The 19,116-nt window shown below is 45.0% G+C and overlaps 1 protein-coding gene across 1 annotated transcript; it reads left to right on the forward strand.

The window, feature by feature from the left end:
• The first annotated feature begins 1,180 nt into the window (after positions 1 to 1,180).
• Positions 1,181 to 9,253, forward strand: FAM131A (family with sequence similarity 131 member A). The gene is given in 6 exon segments (XM_044290319.1): positions 1,181 to 1,679; positions 1,806 to 1,899; positions 3,059 to 3,241; positions 3,674 to 3,802; positions 8,013 to 8,194; positions 8,196 to 9,253. Coding segments are annotated over 6 exon segments (822 nt in total). The 5' UTR covers positions 1,181 to 1,667; the 3' UTR covers positions 8,418 to 9,253.
• The last annotated feature ends 9,863 nt before the right edge of the window (positions 9,254 to 19,116 follow it).

The raw sequence follows: 19,116 nt of genomic DNA on the forward strand, positions 1-19,116 counted from the left end.
CTGGAGCATCGTATCTTTTAACGCTTTGTTGTGTTGTTCCTCTTTTGTTCCTCCTAGAAATGTACAAATAAATTGACACCTAAATATGACCAACTTGTCCACTCATACTATAATATTGTCCATTCCGTGCTGACAGTGCCAGACTGTGTAGGGGCACAATCCTTTAAAAAACGGGAATGATAACACCCAGTTTTCAGTTTATTTTGTAAAATTCCAGTAGGAATAACAGAGGAACAGCCCTACGCAGAGTTCTAATAATTTTCTGAAATGCTGACAGGTCCTCTTTAAGGTACAGTGCTTCAAAATGATTGACCTATCATTTAGTGACTTTTACCGTAGGCATGAATTCCTACCCTTGAGGTGTTAGTTTATTAGATGTGCAGCTATTTTCTGGATTAGTCCTGTCATTTATCTAGATTCTCAAATGGTCTTATCATTCATGTGCATCAACCTTAAAGGGGCTGTCTCACTTTAGCAAATAGCATTTATCATATAGACAAAGTTATAGAGGTTGTGCAGCGATTTCATCAATATGAATCACTGTACAAGGCACTTACTAATGTACTGTGATTGTCCATATTGCCTCCTTTTGCTGGTTTCATTTTTCCATCACATTTTACGCTGCTTGTATCCAGAGGTTACGGTCTCTGCTGCAGCACAGATACGAGGAGGCCAGGACAGGAGCTGCTGCGCATGTGTGCCTATGTGCGCTCCCTCTTTCCTGGCCAGCAGAGAGACCGATGCTTTTTCCTATAGTGTACAAGCACGACCACCACTATTGGATTGCAGGGTGGTCGTAACCCCTGGATATGAAAATTGTATAATGTGATGGAAAAATGAATCAAGCCAGCAAAGGAAGCAATATGGACAATCCCAATACATTAGTGAGTGTCTTGTATTAACTTTATCTACATGATAAATGCCATTCGCTGAAGCGAGACAACCACTTTAATGATCAGTTCAAATAGCAGATGTACTGTAAGATATTTTAGTTGCTTCTTCACAACTTATCCCCCTGGTGTCGTGCAGCCACCTGTAGGCAGAATAAGCGCTGCCGCGTATGTCATGTCCTAAACGTCAGCCTGTGTAGACAACGTTATGTGTTCCCTTTCTAAAGTAGACCATCATCACTGATCCATTCTACTAGAAACTGAGATTGGACAGAAGATGTGACGCATAGACTTCTTTTATCCTCTGAAATGGTTCAGAACATGAAGTCTCTCTTTAATTTGGAGAGAAGTACAGAAACAAACGAAGAGCTGTTGCCTCTGGCACCTAGTTATCCGCGTGCCTACCTTTCCTGCATTGCCCGTAAGGTAACAGATTGCTTGCTGGGTTCTGATTTGCACTTTTAAGAGAGCACTAATGAGTGGAGAGCGCGGTCTTATGTGCTTGTTTTTATGACTTCCCTGGAAACAATGCTCACAGTCTGAGGAAAATGCCCTCCTTTCAGCCGTAAGCGCTTTTTATTTTTTAAAAGCTGCATTAGTTAAGGATGTGTCACATGGTATAACTTGGATGCTGGGTTTTTCCATGTCGAAGTACACAGCCTTCAGGAGAGCGGAATCTCTGCCCTTGTGACTGACTGGGACAAGTGAAGAAATAACAAATCGCTTCTGTTAGGTGACGAATGCCCCAGCGTTACCCCATAACTCTATTATATCACTATGGCACTACCTGTAAGTACCATGTCCACTGCTGCCCACCTCGCTGCTAGTGTCTTACTGTGTTCTTAATGTCTCCCCGTCTCGAGCAGTAGTCGGATGTCTACGCTGGAACACACTAACCTGTTTCTTTTGTGATAGTTACACGTTGAAGACGCTGGTGAAATGTTACCCAAGTCTCGACGAGCCCTCACTATTCATGAAATCACAGCCCTCGCTCGCTCCTCTCTACACGGTGAGTTATATGTTTTTCTCAGATAATAATGCCTGTCTTTCCACCATTGTTGCTATCCTTAATAGGGTAATTTGTTCACCTCAGTTACGATTTTTTCTTTCTCTGTGAGCAAAAATTCCCCTTTATAATATTGTTAAAGAGGTTGTGTGATGAAAAATATTCTACAGTTTTCAAACCAGCACCTGGATCTGAATACGTTTTGTAATGGCATGTAATTCAAAATTTAGCATAGCCACTGAGTTATTCAATTAAATGTATCCGTATAGCGCCACCTTCTGTTTGTTCTTTTCCTTATTTGTCCGTCCACCTCACTGAGGTGGTCACATGAACTCAGCTTTTAAATCTTCAACTGCCACCAGCCATATATATCTTCTGTTAGAAGGTGCAACAGTTATAAGGAAAGCGGGTAGGACACGCCCCGTGAGAAAGGACACACCCCCTGAGAAAGGAATACTCCTGAGAAAGGGCTGGTTCTAGCTTGGTTAGAAAGTGATTGTCATGTACTGTATGATGTAAAATCAGACCTAAATCATGACCTAACCCCTTTAAATATTTATATGCTATTTTAGTACAATTTTTGCGAGGACTTAATACTGACGGCATTGCATGATACTGCTTGAAGTGGTTATATCATACGTCCCAGTGGATTGGATGGGAGACACAAATTAATGACTTAAGCCATCAGATGTTCTGAGCTGACATAGGTTGGCACGTGATTGCAGGGGAGCCAGTTAATGGCACGACTGAGGATCACGCCACACACTTTCCACTTTATTCCCATACATGACTCAATTTTCAGTCTTGCATCATTGTGTTAAATGTAGCTGATGGGGCCTGAGAAAGAAGAAGATCACTACTGTCTGTGGAGAAGAACAAACTGCGGAAAGCTCTAATATGTGGCCGCTGGATGCGGTGGGTCTTGAGGTGGGATGGACCATGAAAGCCTACAGTGCTCATAACCTTATACATCAGTCCCTGCCGCACATGTAATTGTATAGGTAGGATTGTAGATTATTGTTTTGATTGTTAGATGGGAGGTCAGCCAGTTACATGGATGTGAACACACATAGATTTAAATGGCTGTAAACATGTACTGCGATGTGTACCAATATCATTAGACTGAGACACCTGTGTCCTCTACCTTCTCTCCATGTACCAGGAATCTCACAGGTGGTAAAGGATCATGTGACCAAGCCTACAGCAATGGCTCAGGGACGCGTGGCTCATCTGATTGAGTGGAAGGGCTGGAGCAAACCCAGCGACAATCCTGCAGCTCTGGAGACTCACTTTAACTCATACTCACATTTAAGTGAGGGAGAACAGGAGGCCAGGTTTGCCGCAGGTGAGAGTGAGATATGAAAGCAATTGATGGTTATATGGATGAAGGAATATTTCACTCACCCCTTATCTTCCCTGTGCTCCCTCACCCTTCTGGCTCGCCATTATTTAATACATTTTTTTGGGTTTCTTTACGCTGCTCCTGAATATTCATCACTTTTGCTGCCATTGCCTCATTGTTTATGGGAGTGTCATCTTTTAACGTCCATCCTTCTTTGTTTACCGCCTAACTGTGTTAATGTCTTTGTGCTGTTTTTGTGTCCATGCCGCCCAATGACCCTCTTCCATTGCTTTCTCCTGAATTCTGCTCCCTGCTATCCTGTCATTGCAATCCTGCATTTTTTTTGAACCATGCATCACTGCTCTCTATTCTGCTCTATGCGTGTTCTCTTTGCTCTTCCCGTTGTCTGTCTGCACTTTTACTATATACTACCAGGAGTAGCTGAGCAGTTTGCTATAGCAGAAGCTAAACTCCGTGCTTGGTCCTCTGTTGATGGTGAAGATTCCACAGACGATTCTTATGATGAGGATCTGCAGCCTTCCTTGGACCATTCTCAGCCTGCAGGTCAGTCTGTGCAATTGCTTGTGCATATATTGTAAATACATGGCGATAACTGAAAAAGAGACATCCTCATAGAAACTGTTACCCGAATCACTGGGCTAGGCTAGCAATCACAATTCTCAGTATTATCATACTAATATATAAAAGGCAAACTATGTTGCCAAAGCCTCATTTATTTTCTCATTTGCTAGAGCGGTCACATCGTGTAACTGCTTCAGCCAATCAGTGTCCGGTTGAAGCAGACATACATAGTGTTAACTGTAAGGCCTGTTTCACATCTGCGCTTATGCAGATCTGGCAGGCTGTTCTGGTCGGGAACAGCCTGCCTGATCCCTCGCTACTGGAATTCTGTCTGGCCCATTCACTATAATGAATGGGTACCGGTGCACAGTACTCCATGTGTGGTCTGACTAGTGATTTTGTAAAGTGGTAGGGCTATGTTCTCATCACGGGCAACTATGCCTCTTTTGATGCAACCCGTTATCTTATTGGCCTTGGCAGCAGCTGCCTGACACTGGTTTCTACAGCTTAGTTTGCTGTTCACTAAAATTCCTAGGTCCTTTTACATGTCAGTGTTACCCAGTGTTTTACCATTTAGTATGAACGGGTGACTTGCATTATTCCTTCCCATGTGCACAACCTTACATTTGTCAGTGTTAAACCTCATCTGCCACTTATCCACCCAAGCCTCCAATCTATCCAGATCCCTCTGTAGTAGTATACTGTCCTCTTTCATGTTAATTACTTTACACAGTTTAGTGTCATCTGCAAAAAATGATATTTTACTGTGCAAGCCTTCTACACGATCATTAATAAATATATTGAAGAGAATAGGGCCCAATACTGACCCCTGAGGTACCCCACTAGTGACAGTGACCCAATCTGAGTGTGTTCTATTAATAACCACCCTCTGTTTTCTATCATTGAGCCAGTTACTTACCCACATACAGACGTTTTCTCCCAGTCCGAAGCATTCTCATTTTATATACTAACCTTTTATGTGGTACAGTGTCAAATGCTTTGGAGAAGTCCAGCTATACGATGTCCATTGATTCGCTGCTATCAAGTCTAGAACTTGCCTCTTCATAGAAACTGATTAAATTAGTTTGACATGACCGATCCCTCATGAAGCTATGCTGATATGGCGTTATTTGCTTATTTTCATTGAGGTACTCCAAGATAGAATCTCTTAGAAAACCTTCAAACAGTTTACCCACGACAGATGTTAAACTTACCGGCCTATAGTTTCTGGGCTCTGTTTTTGGACCCTTTTTGAATATTGACACCACATTGGCTATGCGCCAATCTTGTGGAACATTCCCTGTCAGTATAGAGTCTGCAAATATCAGAAATAAGGGTCTGGCTATGACATTACTTAATTCTCTTAATGCTTAATGCTGCTGCCGCCAATGAGAAGACAGATGGGAAGAGGAGGGGCTGTGGCCACTGCGCCACCAGTGAAGATAAATCTCTCATTTATTCATATACAGGAGGCGGGAGCTGGCTGTAGAATCACATAGCCAGCTCCCGACCTCTATGAGCGGTAGCTGCAATCCGCGACGCCTGAGGGGTTAACTACTGCGGATCGCAGCTACCGCTCATAGAGGTCGGGAGTCGGCTATGTGATTCTGCAGCCAGCTCTCGCCTCCTGTATATGAATTTTAATGAGAGATTTCTCTTCATTGGTGGCACAGTGGCCACTGCCCCTCCTCTTCCCATCTGTCTCTTCATTGGCGGCAGCACAGGGGAGGAGGGAGACACTGCTTTCTTCTCCCCTGTGCTGCTGAGGGAACACGGAGAGAGCGTTGTCAGCAGCGCGATCTGTGTTCCCCATACGTTATTGTAATATCTGCAAAATAGATGCTGATACCGATAACGGTCAAAATCCTGAATATCGTCCGATAATATCGGTTGATCCCTAGTTGTCTTGTTAGAAGGTGAACCTTTGGCCCAGTCTGAAGCACTATGGATTAGGTTTTCATTAAGACTATCTCTCTACTTTGCTCCATTCAGCTTTAACTCATCCCTGACCAGTCTCCCTGTCTCAGGTGCCAAAAAACACCCCCCACAGCATGATGCTGCAATTACCATGCTTCACTGTAGGGATGGTATTGGGCAGGTGATGAACAGTGCCTGATTTCCTCTATATATGATGCTTAGAACTGAGGCCAAAAAGTCCAGTGTTTGGTTTCGTCAGACTGTTTTTCTCACAGTCTGAGAGACCTTTTAGAGTTGTTGTTTTTTTTTTGCAAACTCCAGGTGGGCAGAAGCTTCTTTCTAGCCACTGCCATAAAGGCCAAATTGGTGGAGTGCTGCAGTGGTGGTTGACCTTCTGGAAGTTTCTCCCATCTGCATACAGGATCTTTGGAGCTCATCCAGAATGACCATTGGGTTCTTGATCGCTTCCTTCTCCCTGATTTACTGGGTTTGGTGGGTCAGCCAGCTCTAGAAAGAGTCCGGGTTGTTCCAAACTTCTTCCATTTAAGAATTATGGAGTCATTCTTGGAAACTTTTAAGTGCAGTAGAAAATGTGTTGTACTCTTTTTCCAGATCTGTGATCCTGTCCACACAATCCTGTCTCCAATCACTACAGGCAGTCCTTTCTTCCCTGTTGCTTGGTTTTTGCTCTGATATGCATTGTCAGCTTTGATACCTAATATAGACAGGGGGTATGTCTTTCCAAATCGTGTCCAACCAACTAAATTAACCACAAGTGGACTCCAATCAAGGTGCAGAACCATCTCAAAGATGATCAAGAGAGATGGAAGGCTCCCAGAGCTAGATTTCAAGTGTCATCGCAAAGGGCCTGAATGCAAAACTGTATTTTCCCCTTTTTAATAAATTAGCAAAAGAAAAGCTAAAATTCTGTTTGTACTTTCTAATTATGGAACAGTTAACCCTTTATGACAGACCAGCTCCATATTTTTAATAAAGGCCAAAGGCCAATTGAAAATATAATTTTATGTCAAAAATGAGTAAAATGCAATCGTGAACAAAAATTGTGTAAGGTGTACATAGCCTTTAAAGGGTTATTCTCATTTCAGCAATTCATGGCTACGATCAGAATAGCCGTCTTATGCAGCAGCCAGTTAGTCGGGATTATGGCGACGGGCATCATTCTGTTTCCATATCCCCCATAGAAGTGGATGGGGAGCTACAGAAACCGTGTAAATCCCGTCAACTTCTATAGCAGTTAGCCTAAGGGGCTGTCCTACGAGGTTTCTTTTTCTGTAACTCTGACCACCCTGCCCACCACATACAGTGGGTATTCCAATCTTCGTCATGAATGCCTGAGAAGGGAATATTATTTTCTTTACACACTTTACAATGTCCCCTCCTCCAAAACACAATTCATGAATGAAATCGTTCACATGCCAGCATGAAAGTGAGGATGGTACTGCTAAACACGTAGACAGACCTATGTAACTGTATGCTTATACAGTTGCATGCATGTGCTATTAGAAAAAAAAATTATAATTTCAAATATTGTATTGAAAAGTGCAGTCAGCTATGCTTTTTAATGCAGTTGGGCCCGATGTGCCCTATAAATGGGTATTAACAAAAGATAAATTTGGGCAGATGTATGCCAACTAAAGTCTATGGGCAAATCGGTGTAATTGGGAGATTTGTCCTAGTTCAATTTTTTTCAGTGTTTAATTATAAGAAAGGCACGGTGGCATATTACAGACTCATGTTGACTGAGGAAAATGTCTCATGCTTTGATTGTTGCACTTATACTATAATTAAACATTGTTTTTCTTCATCTATATATCATGTAGCTGGTATTCATGTAGGTAATGGAACTTAAAGGGAACCTGTCACTGGGATTTTGTGTATAGAGCTGAGGACATGAGTTGCTAGATGGCCGCTAGCACAACCGCAATACCCAGTTCGCATAGCTCTGTGTGCTTTTATTGTGTAAAAAAAAACGATTTGATACATATGCAAATTAACCTGAGATGAGTCCTGTACGTGAGATGAGTCAGGTACAGGAGTTATCTCAGGTTAATTTGCATATGAATCAAATCGTTTTTTTGACACAATAAAAGCACACAGAGCTATGGGCACTGGATATTGCGGATGTGCGAGCGGCCATCTAGCAACCCATGTCCTCAGCTCTATACACAAAATCCCGGTGACAGGTTCCCTTTAACAGATAAGACTTTCTTTTTTGTGTTGGTGTTTTTAGAATTTTCTTTTTTAATCTATGTAGATTTCCTCAGTCCAGTACAGAAGGATTTGGTGTCTTCTCGTATATGCTGCTGTGACAGCGACTCCTCACGTACCCTGTCTCCTGAAACTCTTTGCTCCAGTCTCTGCAGCTTAGATGAGGAACAGCTCCTCTTGGGATCTCCAGCTCAGACGGTTGAAGAGTCTTTACTAATGAAACCACAGTACAGGTCTAGGTCCATACGATCGTCTCCAAGATCTGGAATGTGAGGACTCTTCATATTCCATGTCCTTTTCTGAATCCTGTTTAAGTCCAAGCGAAGACGAGTTGATTTCTTTCCCTACACTGAGTCGAGGTTCTGGGGTTCTCACTCTGCGTAGGAAGGGCTCTGATGTGGTGTCTTCTGGTGTGGTATCACTAGATGAAGATGAGGAGGAACAACCCTGACCTAAAATCAAACTGCCACTGCCACCCTATCACTTTTCCAGTCTCCTTTTTTTCTGAATTACAGTATGCCTTGATTTCAGAGAATCATGGACTAACAGAGGGCATTAACTCATTAAACCATTCTCTCCACATGCTTAATTTAATTATTATGGTTTATTAAATCCAGCCATCTTGATTTCTCTCTTAGAATTTTTTTTCCTTTTACTGTATTTCAATATTTTTTTTTTCCCTTTTACTGTATTTAATTTTTTATTTTTTTTCCTCTCCTTTTATGTTTTTATTTATATACCCACAATGAATTGCCTGTTTGGTCTATTTTGCATGATCTTTGCCCTAGGGCAGCGTGCTGGTTCAGTGGAGGGCCTTAAAGCTGTTGTTTGCATGTCTTGCACCCCATCTTATGCCACCTCCAACTAATGCCACCTCCAGCCTGATTTATGTGTTGGTTGGTGGATTTTGGGTTAGGAACAGTGGCAGCACGGCTTGTCCCTGTCATCTCCTGGATCTGCTCGCAATTCTTTGGTTCCCACTGCACCTCAGAATCCAGGTACCAGATGTGAGGAACATGGGGTTATGTTATGGATTCTGAGACATTAGTGCAGCCTCAGGACTGTACAAGGACTCGTAGAGCTCCGGTGACACTGTGGGGACCCTTCTCCCTGTGGGCTCTGTGGGCGCATGCTTTGTGCAGGGGAGACCCTTCTTTTCTAGCATTTTGTACGTGTCTGTTTGCTGCTCTTGGAAGGTCTTGTGCGGTAACATCCAAGTTTGTAACTCATTTTCCTGCGTCTATGAAAATATACGACCGGCTGTGTATATATAAATATATATAAAAAGCAAACAATGGTGTTTTTATTTGTTTGTTTTGTATTGATGATGGGAGATTATAAGAAGGCAAATGCTCCGAAGATGTAATTTTCCTTATTTTCACAGATCTGTATAACGTAATTATATAATTTTACCTACATGAACCACCATATAATTCATGGTCTACATATAACATTACACCTGTTTCTGTTCCTTGAGGATGCAAGTTCAGTATTTAGTACTGCATTTTTATTCCAGTTTTAAGGTATTAACAGCATTATATTTTTTTAATTTATATCTGCTTTTATGACCGTTCAAGTATAGAGGCCTCATGGTGAGTGCTTTAATCCTGCCTTTGCTGTGGAACGACACACTGCTACAAATGCTGGTGTATTGATCTGGGGCGTCATTGCATATGAAGGACACTAACAGCTCAACAATATGGTCGGGACATCCTGTGGCCACATGTGTTGTGTCTCATGGCAAGTCTTCCAACCAGGCTAGGACTGGCCCACCAGAGAGGTGGGGGAGTCCTCGGTAGGCCCCCAGTCTCCTGCGCCCGGAGATAAGACAGAGGAGTAATTATTTCTCCTTTCTCAGGAGAGAGAATTATTTTAACCACTAGGTGGCAGTATCGCACAGGAATGGAGTCTCCTACTGGTGTAAATTGTACAGGAGGCCCCGCAGTATCTTCTAAACTTCCCGGGCTGCTGGCAGTGAAGGAGGAGAAAACATCTCTTGCCCTCCCTGCTGTCAGAAAACTGTGGTTGCTGGAGAGAAGGACCCCTCTGCGGTGCTGAGCTGATTTCTCAGATGTGTGACAGTAGTGAGCTGTAGGAGACTGTAAAGGAGATTTAGGGGATTTGTTTGTAGCAGACACAGATCTATGAATGTGTGCTGCTCTCTGCAGAGTTCAGAGTGGCATTGGGGAACTCTGCCCTAGGTCCCCCCAATACCTTTCATTTAGGTGCACCCCTATTAGTGCCTCAGCTCCAGATGCCCCCACTTTAAATGCACCCCTATTATTGTCTCTTCTCCAGTTGCCCCCCTAATACCTCTGCTCCAGGATCACCACTATTACTCTGCATCAGGCGACCCTAATGCCTCTGCTTTAGGTGCACCCCCATAAATGCCCCACTCTAAATGCACCGCTAATATTGCCTCTTCTCCAGTTACCCCTACTCGAGGATCCACACTACTACCTTGCCTCAGGTGACCCTAATGTCTCTGCTTCAGTTATGACCCTGCGTTTGTGCCTTTTGCTCACGTTGCTCGTCTAGCACCTTTGCTTGGGCTTTGTTAAATGTTATGACCTGCAAAGGAGGTTGGACTTGTGACTGAAAAATTCTGCACAGTGCGTCACATTCTCCAGTATTGACACAATTGGTTTACATGGTGGTAGTGATGATATTCCGTATTTGCCGGCATTACTGCTGCCATGTAAAGATATACTGGTGGTGGAGGATTTAAAGGGGTTGTCCAGGTTTTCAAGTTTATCCTCTCTACACCATAGGGCATAACGATATGATTAGTGGGGTCTGATAATGCGAACCCCTACTGATCCTAGGAATGGGTCTTCTTCCCCCTCTTTGTTAGTGTGGCAGGACACACATATGCTCTGCTGCTCAATTTATTCTCTTTGGGACTACTGGAAATAGCCAGCACTGTACTCCGCCAGCTCAAGCGACCCCATAGAGAAGGGATGGAGAGGCAGGGCATATGCTCGACCTGCCCCTCGATCAACAAGGGGGATAACTAGACAAGTGGACACAGGCCCTTTTAACAGGTGAGCATTTCTATTTTAGTTTGACATATTTGAGGCCAGATTTTTAATTTTTATTAATTTTTTTTACACCCAAAGAAAACCTTTTAAGGATGGGGAGTGTGAAAAGGTACAACAGCTATGACACGACAGGTGATAAGTGTCTGATGGGGGTCTGACTGCTGGGACCCCCATGATCAAGGGAACGTGGTCTTAAGATCCTTGTTTACCCCTTTTTTCATGATCAGTTGGTGTTCCAGCAGTCAGATCCCAGCAATCTGATATTTATCACCTATCCTGTAGATAGGCAATAGGTCATTATGTTAGGACAACCCTTTTAAATATACTGTAGATCATCTGCAACCTGAGGAGGTTACGATTTGGTAAATTTCATGCCAGACATTTATGCTTAAAGGGGTTAAAGGGTTTGTCTCACTTGAGTAAATGGCATTTATCATGCAGTTAATACAAGGCACTTACTAATGTGATTGTCCATATTGCCTCCTTTCCATCACATTTTTCACCGCACGTATCCGTGGTTATTACCACCATGTAATCCAGCAGCGGTGGCGTGCTTACACACTATAGGGAAAGGCTGAAAGTGTGCATAGGCCAACGCCTTTACCTATAGTGTGCAAGCATGACCACCGCTGCTGGATTACACTGTGGTAATAACCACGGATACGTGCTGTGTATAATGTGATGGAAAAGAGTCAATATGGACAATCGCAATACCTTGTAGTAAGTGCCCTGTATTAACTTTCTCTACATGATAAATGCCAGTTGCTGAAGTGAGACAACTCCTTTAAGTGTTCTACACTTAATAGGGTTAGGCATTAATGTGTGTGCATTGCGTGTTTCCTATGTATGATTGGTGTGTGCTATAGGCCTCATGTACACAAACATATTTTCTTTCCGTGTCCGTTCGGTTTTGTTTGCGGACCATATACGGAACCATTAATTTCAATGGGTCTGCAAAAAAAAAAAAAAAGTTACTCTGTGTATTCCGTTTCCGTATGTCCGTTCTGTAAATCGATAGAACATGTCTTATTATTGTCCGCATAACAGACAAGGATAGTACTGTTCTATTAGGGGTCAGCTGCTCCGTTCTGCAAAATATGAAATGCAAACGGACGTCATCTGTATTTTTTGCGGACCGCAAAATACATACGGTCGTGTGCATGAGGCCATATACTGTATGTTCTATGTATCAGTGATGTATGTGCAGTATGTGCCATGTATAAGTTTCTTGTGTGCCATGTGTCCAATGAGTGATTGATTGGTGTGTGCTGCATGTGTCTTGTTTCTGACTTAAGTCCAGGATATCCACATATGTGTAAATTCTGCCACATGTATGTTTGTGCATTTTGCTGTGAATGTCTGCCATCATACTTCATCTTTAATATCTTTGTTATCACTGTAAGGGCTCATGAACACGATCGTTGGAAGTTTTGCAGTCTGCAAATTGCGGATCCGCAAAACATGGATACCAGGTGAGTGCATTCCACATTATGCGGAACAGAACAGCTGGCCTCTGATAGAACAGTCCTGTCCTTGTCTGTAATGCCCACAATAATAGGACATGTTCTGTCATTTTGCGAAACGGTCATGCGGTCATACAGACACAGAATGCACATGGAGTCTTTTTTTTATTTTTTTTTTTTTTTTTGCGGCCTCATTGAAGTGAAGTGAATGGTACAGACATGGAAAAAAATAAATAAATAGGTTAGTGTGCAGGAGCCCTAAGGTGGGCCCCCAGAATCGGTTACAATGGTGGGCCCTAAGTACCCCAGCCCGACACTGCTTCCAGGTGGAATTTTTCAGCAGGATAATGCGCGCCCACACACATTCCCAGGAATGTCTCAGCCAGATTGTAACACCTCCTTGGCCTGTCTGGTGCTGAAATTTATTGCCAATCAAGCATGTATGGGACCAGCTGAGATGCCGACTTCAGCAACCTATGAATGTGCAGAATCTGCAGACCCAGCTGCAACATTTGTGGGCAAATGGACCGCAGGATCCCATACAGAACCTGTATGCCTCCATGCCCAACCATATCTCATCTTGTACCCAGTCTAAAGGCGTCCAAAAGGGTACTAGAGCCTCCTTTTATTTGTACAGTTTTCCCCAATACACTTATCCTTTCGCTCTAAAATCACTTTTCAGCATTACATTCACACATATAAAGTTTCTTATATGGGCTGTCAGCACCTGACAAGTGCTGGGGCCCACAGCACAGCTGCGAGGCTAGAAGCAATGAGCGCTTCCATCAATATAGATGAAAGCGCTCATTGCTGGGAGCTGCAGTCCTGTCACTCACCGCTCAGCTCCCCGTGCTTCTCCCCTCCTTTAGTCCGGCGGCGCTCTGAATAGTAAAGCAGGAAGACTTCTCCCCGCTCCACCATTCATGCTGCAGGCACGGATCGCACTGCTGGCATGTGTGGTTGGAGCCTGCAGCATGGAAATCTGCATAAGCTCCGCCCACACAGTGCTGCAGAGCGATCTGTGCCTGCAAGGGAGAGAGGACTGTGAGCTTTAGGAGCGGGACAAGGTGAGTAGTTACTGTGCTTTTTTGTTTTTAATACAGAGAGGTCACAGACGACTTTATTACTATGTAGGGGACACAGAGGGCATTACTACTCTGGAGGGGGCACAGAAGTCTTTATTACTATGGAAGGGGCACAGAGGACTTTATTACTATGGAGGGGGCACGAAGGGCATTTCTGCTCTGGAGGAGGCATGGAGGGCATTACTAATGTGAAGGGGGCACAATGGGCATTTCTACTATGGAGAGGGCACAGAGCCAGAGGGCATTACTACTCTGGAGGGGGCACAGAGCCAGAGGGCATTACTACTCTGGAGGGGGCACAGAGCCAGAAGGCATTACTACAATGAAGGGGGGACAATAGGGATTTCTACTATGAAGGGGGCACAATAGGGATTTCTACTATGAAGGGGGCACAATAGGGATTTCTACTATGAAGGGGGCACAATGGAGATTATTACTGTGAAGGGGGCACAATGGAGATTATTACTGTAAGTGGGCACAGATGGGATATTACAACTGTGAAAGGGGCACAGAGAGGGCATTACTGTGAGAGGGCACAATGTGGTCATAACTACTGTGAGGGGGCACATATTTTGGGATATCTACTGTGAATGGGGCACATATCTGTGTAAGGTATTTAATCTATAATACATGCAGTTTCATTGCTGTAAGCGCCGTGCAAAATGCCACAAGGGGGCCCACTGAGACTTTATTGCCCAAGGGCCCACATGAACCTGGCTGTCAGTATGTTGGTTAGGATGGTGAGTGTTTAGTCTGACCACAAAAATATCATATTTAATGTTAGAAATTAAATTACCGGATCAGCTATTAAAAAGTAGATATCAATTGGATACAGTATGTGGACCCCTTGCTATATAACAGCCAATTGACATGATCATTGTGCAGCTTTTTACACTTGGTTTCCCAGAAAATATTTCACCAGTTTATCTGCTTGCTCACAATCCACCAGCCTGATGCATGTGATCTAGAAGAAAGTTGGAAGTGTTGCTATTTATTTGTGTTTTTGTGTTATGGTGGATATGGGGCCCCCATGCCTACAAGGCCCTTTCTGTTACATTGCTACCCTTAAAGTATATCTCCACCCAATATTACACTTGACAGTGCTTTTGAAATATGTGTGGTATGTGCAGCTTTTACCCCAGGCTTCAGTTCCTGAGACAAGAAGCAGCTTCAGGCCCCTTTCACACAAGTGAGTTTTCCGCACGGGTGTAATGTGTGACGTGAACGCATAGCACCTGCACTGAATCCTGACCCATTTATTTCAATGGGTCTGTGCACATGAGACTTTTTTTTTCACCCATCAGTTCTGAGTTGCATGAAAAACGCAGCATGTTCTATATTCTGCGTTTTTCACACAGCCCTGGCCCCATAGAAGTGAATTGGCAAGCAAGTACGGATGCAATGCGTTTTTCACTGATGGTTGCTAGGAGATGTTGTATGTAAACCTTTAGTTTTTTTATCACACGCGTGAAAAATGCATCAAAATTCATTGCACGCGCGCGGAAAAAACTGAACGCAATCGCAGACAAAACTGACTGAGGTCCCTTGCAAAATGGTGCGAGTTTCACTGAATGCACCGTGAACGCATCCGGACCTAATCCATATCACAGCCATTATAGCTCTCATGGACCTAAAATCTCATTTCTTCACTCACAGAAAGCCACAGCCTCCCTCTGTCAGCTCACCATTGCATCGAACAACTCACTGCCGTGATCCCATGGCGCTGTGATGTCGTTGCGTTCCAACAAGAATGGGACGCTGTTGATTATTGCCACCAATTTTAAAGTATATTTCCAGGACGTCCCTCCATGACAGCACCCATGGAGGAGGTTGTCCTATTGGTCTCTGTAGGGACAGGAAGTGAGAGAGATTAAAAGGCCCACTCTCCAGTGTTCTTCCTGTTCCTACAGGGATCGGAGCAGAGAGAATCTTTCCCTACCCTGGGAATCTATTTCAGGGCCGAGCCTGGTCGGGGGGGTCTCCCTCTCCTCTTCAGGCTCTGGAGGGCCCTAGGGTTAGCACCTCTCTGGGTAGGGGTCCCCTAGCTTCCCCCGATACCTGTTTCTTTCCCGCATCAAGCTCTGTGGGTGACCGCGGTATCAGGGAGCCGAAGCCGCTTCTTCCGGGTTCGGGAAGCTCTGGGATCGGCTGCGGCTCCTGCACTCGGCGCTCCTCCCGTTTAACGTGCAGCCCATGTGACCGGAAGTGCGGGTCACATGGGCGGAAGAAAGATGGCGGCGCCCAGGGAACGCTGAGCCCGGTGGAATGCACGCAAGGGGGGGTCGACTCTTCGTTTGAATGAGTCCCCCCCCCACCTGGATTTAAGGAGGCGGAGCCGCGCGGCAACGGGTGGACCAGGTAGGACATAAATTGTGTGTCAGTTTGTTGTCCAAGCGTGGTATGGAGGTCCAGATGTCAGCTATGCAGGACACTAGCGCAGACATCCCTACCCCGAGTCATGTAAGTAAGTGAGGCTTGTATCCCGGTCCCTCTCTCTCTTCTTTGCACTGGACTAATGGTCTCTCTCTCTTCCATACCAGGGAGAGAAAGACACCACGGTTAAATCGCTGGGAGAACCTAGAAAGAAACCCAGAAGATGTGCTCTATGCTCAAAGAGACTGGGGGACGCACATATAAAAGCCCTGTGTAGTGACTGCCTGGCAAAGATTCTCAGAGACGAACAATCCTCCCTTTTGGCTGATCTGAGAGTGATTGTGAAAGAGGAGATCCAAGCGGCCAGCTCTAGTATAGCACGAAACCCTGTGCCGTCTCCCCTCCCCCCAAGAGACCCCGTGTTCTTAGGGAGTCAGATTCTGAGGAAGAAGGCTTATATCTGTCAGAAGGGGAAGCCTCAAAGGGGGATGACGATCAGGGTTCGTCTTATATGGCCGACGACCAGAGAAGATATCTCTTCTCGCAAGAAGATCTAGATCCCCTCCTGTCGGCCGTAAGGCAGACAATGGATATAGAGGAGGAAGAACAAACTCGCTCGATACAGGACGAGATGTTCGGCGGCTTAAAAGCTAAGAAGAAAAAGTTGTTCCCGGTAAACGAGACCTTAAAGGACCTAGTCATAGACGAGTGGGCAGATGCCGATAGAAAATTGTACATTCCACGGGAGTTTAAGAACAGACTATTGTTCAACTCAGAGGACACAAAACTGTGGGATATAGTTCCTAAAGTTGATATTCAAGTGGCAAAGGTGGTAAAGAGAACCACTCTCCCCTTTGAAGACTCAGCCCAGCTAAAGGAACCAATGGATCGGAAGATCGACGGTTTGCTCAAAAGAGCATGGGAAGTTTCGGCCAACAGCATAAATACCAATATTGCTGCTACCTCCGTGGCCAGATCCCTGTGTTTATGGGTGAACCAGCTGGAGGAAAATCTTAAGCGGGACACCCCTAAGGAAGAAATTCTGGCATCACTGCCTCTCTTTAAGATGGCCGCATCCTTTGTAGCAGACGCCTCGGCAGAGTCCATAAGGTTTGCAGCAAAAACAGACTCCCTAACCAATACGGCGAGGAGAGCCCTGTGGCTAAAATCCTGGTCAGGGGATATAGCCTCCAAGAATAAATTATGCGCCTTACCCCTTAAAGGTTCTCACCTCTTTGGTCCGGTACTGGACGAGATCCTGGAGAAAACAGCGGACAGAAAGAAGGGTTTTCCGGAGGAAAAAGGCAAGAAACCTTTGCCCTTTCGTAAGACGACCAGCAGCTTCCAGGGCACTCCCAGAGGTAAAGGGAAGACGGGAAGGTGGAGCTACCCCAAAGGGGGAAAAGGTCGGGGTTTCCTCTTTAATCCCAACTCCAAGCCTGAGAAACAATCACGCCAGACCAGTAGGGGGCAGACTCCAGTTTTTTTGGGAAGAATGGACCCGGATAACCAAGAACCAATACATCCTGGAATCCATCCAGAAAGGGTTCAAGATAGAGTTTCACCTTCCCCCTCCTCATCTTTTTCAGGCCACAATTTTTCAGTCGACCTCCCTGCAGAATCAACTTCTGGCGGACATCCAAAAACTTCTGAGTTTGGGCGCAATAGTACAAGTCCCTCCTTCAGAAGAATTCAAGGGTCACTATTCAAAACTCTTCCTCATAACCAAACCGGATGGCTCCAAGAGAACCATCATCAACCTGAAATTCCTAAACAAATGGATAACACATCACCACTTCAAGATGGAATCAATAACATCTGCAATTCCGTTGATAAGCCCAGGGGCGTTCCTATGCACCCTGGATCTAAAGGACGCTTATTACCACGTCCCCATTCACCCTCAATACCAGCAATACTTGAGGTTCGCAATCAAGAAAGACGGCAGGATTATGCATTTCCAGTTCCAATGTCTCCCGTTTGGGATCTCCTCAGCCCCACGCATCTTTACAAAGGTAGTGGCGGAGATAGTTGCCTATCTAAGACAGAGACAGGTAACTATAATTCCCTACCTAGACGATTTTCTGCTTGTGGCAGACTCAGAGGAGGAGTTAGAGCTTCACAAAGGAAGGACTCTATCTTTACTCACACGTCTAGGATTGAAAATAAACCTGGAAAAATCAGACCTACATCCAGCAACACAAAAGAAGTTCCTAGGAACCCTCCTAAACTCCGTGACCCAATATTCCCTTCTTCCCCAGGACAAGCAGGTCAGTATAAGGGAAAGAATAAGAGCCTTCAAACTAAAGAAAAAACGGACTCTACGGGAAGCCATGCAGGTCCTAGGTCTGATGACCTCATGCATCACAACAGTTCCTTGGGCCCAGTTCCATTCAAGAACTCTCCAGGCGGAGGTCCTCACTTCTTGGGACAAGGACCACAGATCTCTGAACGCCAGGATATCTCTTTCAGACAGGGCAGTAAACTCCCTCTCCTGGTGGTTGTTAGCAGAAAACCTGTCCCGGGGGATTTCCTGGAACACGTTACCGCTCAGAACGTTAACCACGGACGCAAGCAGCCAGGGTTGGGGGGCTCACGTAGAGGATCAGTTCTTTCAGGGCAGTTGGTCCAATACAGACGCCCTACGATCCTCAAACTACCGGGAGTTAAAAGCGGTCTGGGAGTCCCTGAGGGCGGCAGAACATCTCCTCATAGGTCATCATGTCCGAGTACTATCAGACAACGTAACAACTGTTTGCTACATAAAGAGACAAGGTGGGACGAAGAATCCTCATCTCCAGCAGCTAGCGGATCTCATCTTCAGCTGGTCAGAGGAAAAGATCTTATCCATTTCGGCCACACACCTGAAGGGATCTCTCAATCACACAGCGGACTTTCTCAGCCGACAGTTAGTCAGGCCAGGGGAATGGAAATTGAACCAGGAGGTTTTCCAGTTGATTTGCCAGCAGTGGGGGAGACCTCAAGTGGATTTATTCGCGTCCAGCAGAAATACTCAGCTGGACTATTTCTTCTCTCTAGACCCAAGAGGAGGTCCACTGGCGGTGGATGCTCTTTCCCAACCTTGGGACATGAGCCTAGCCTACGCCTTTCCCCCACTTCTCCTCATACCGCAGATCCTGAAGAAACTGAGAGGGTGCCCATCTACGCTGATTTTGATAGCCCCAGCCTGG

This window comes from Bufo gargarizans, chromosome 4 (genome assembly GCF_014858855.1).
Source record: "Bufo gargarizans isolate SCDJY-AF-19 chromosome 4, ASM1485885v1, whole genome shotgun sequence".
Classification (NCBI taxonomy): Eukaryota; Metazoa; Chordata; class Amphibia; order Anura; family Bufonidae; genus Bufo; species Bufo gargarizans.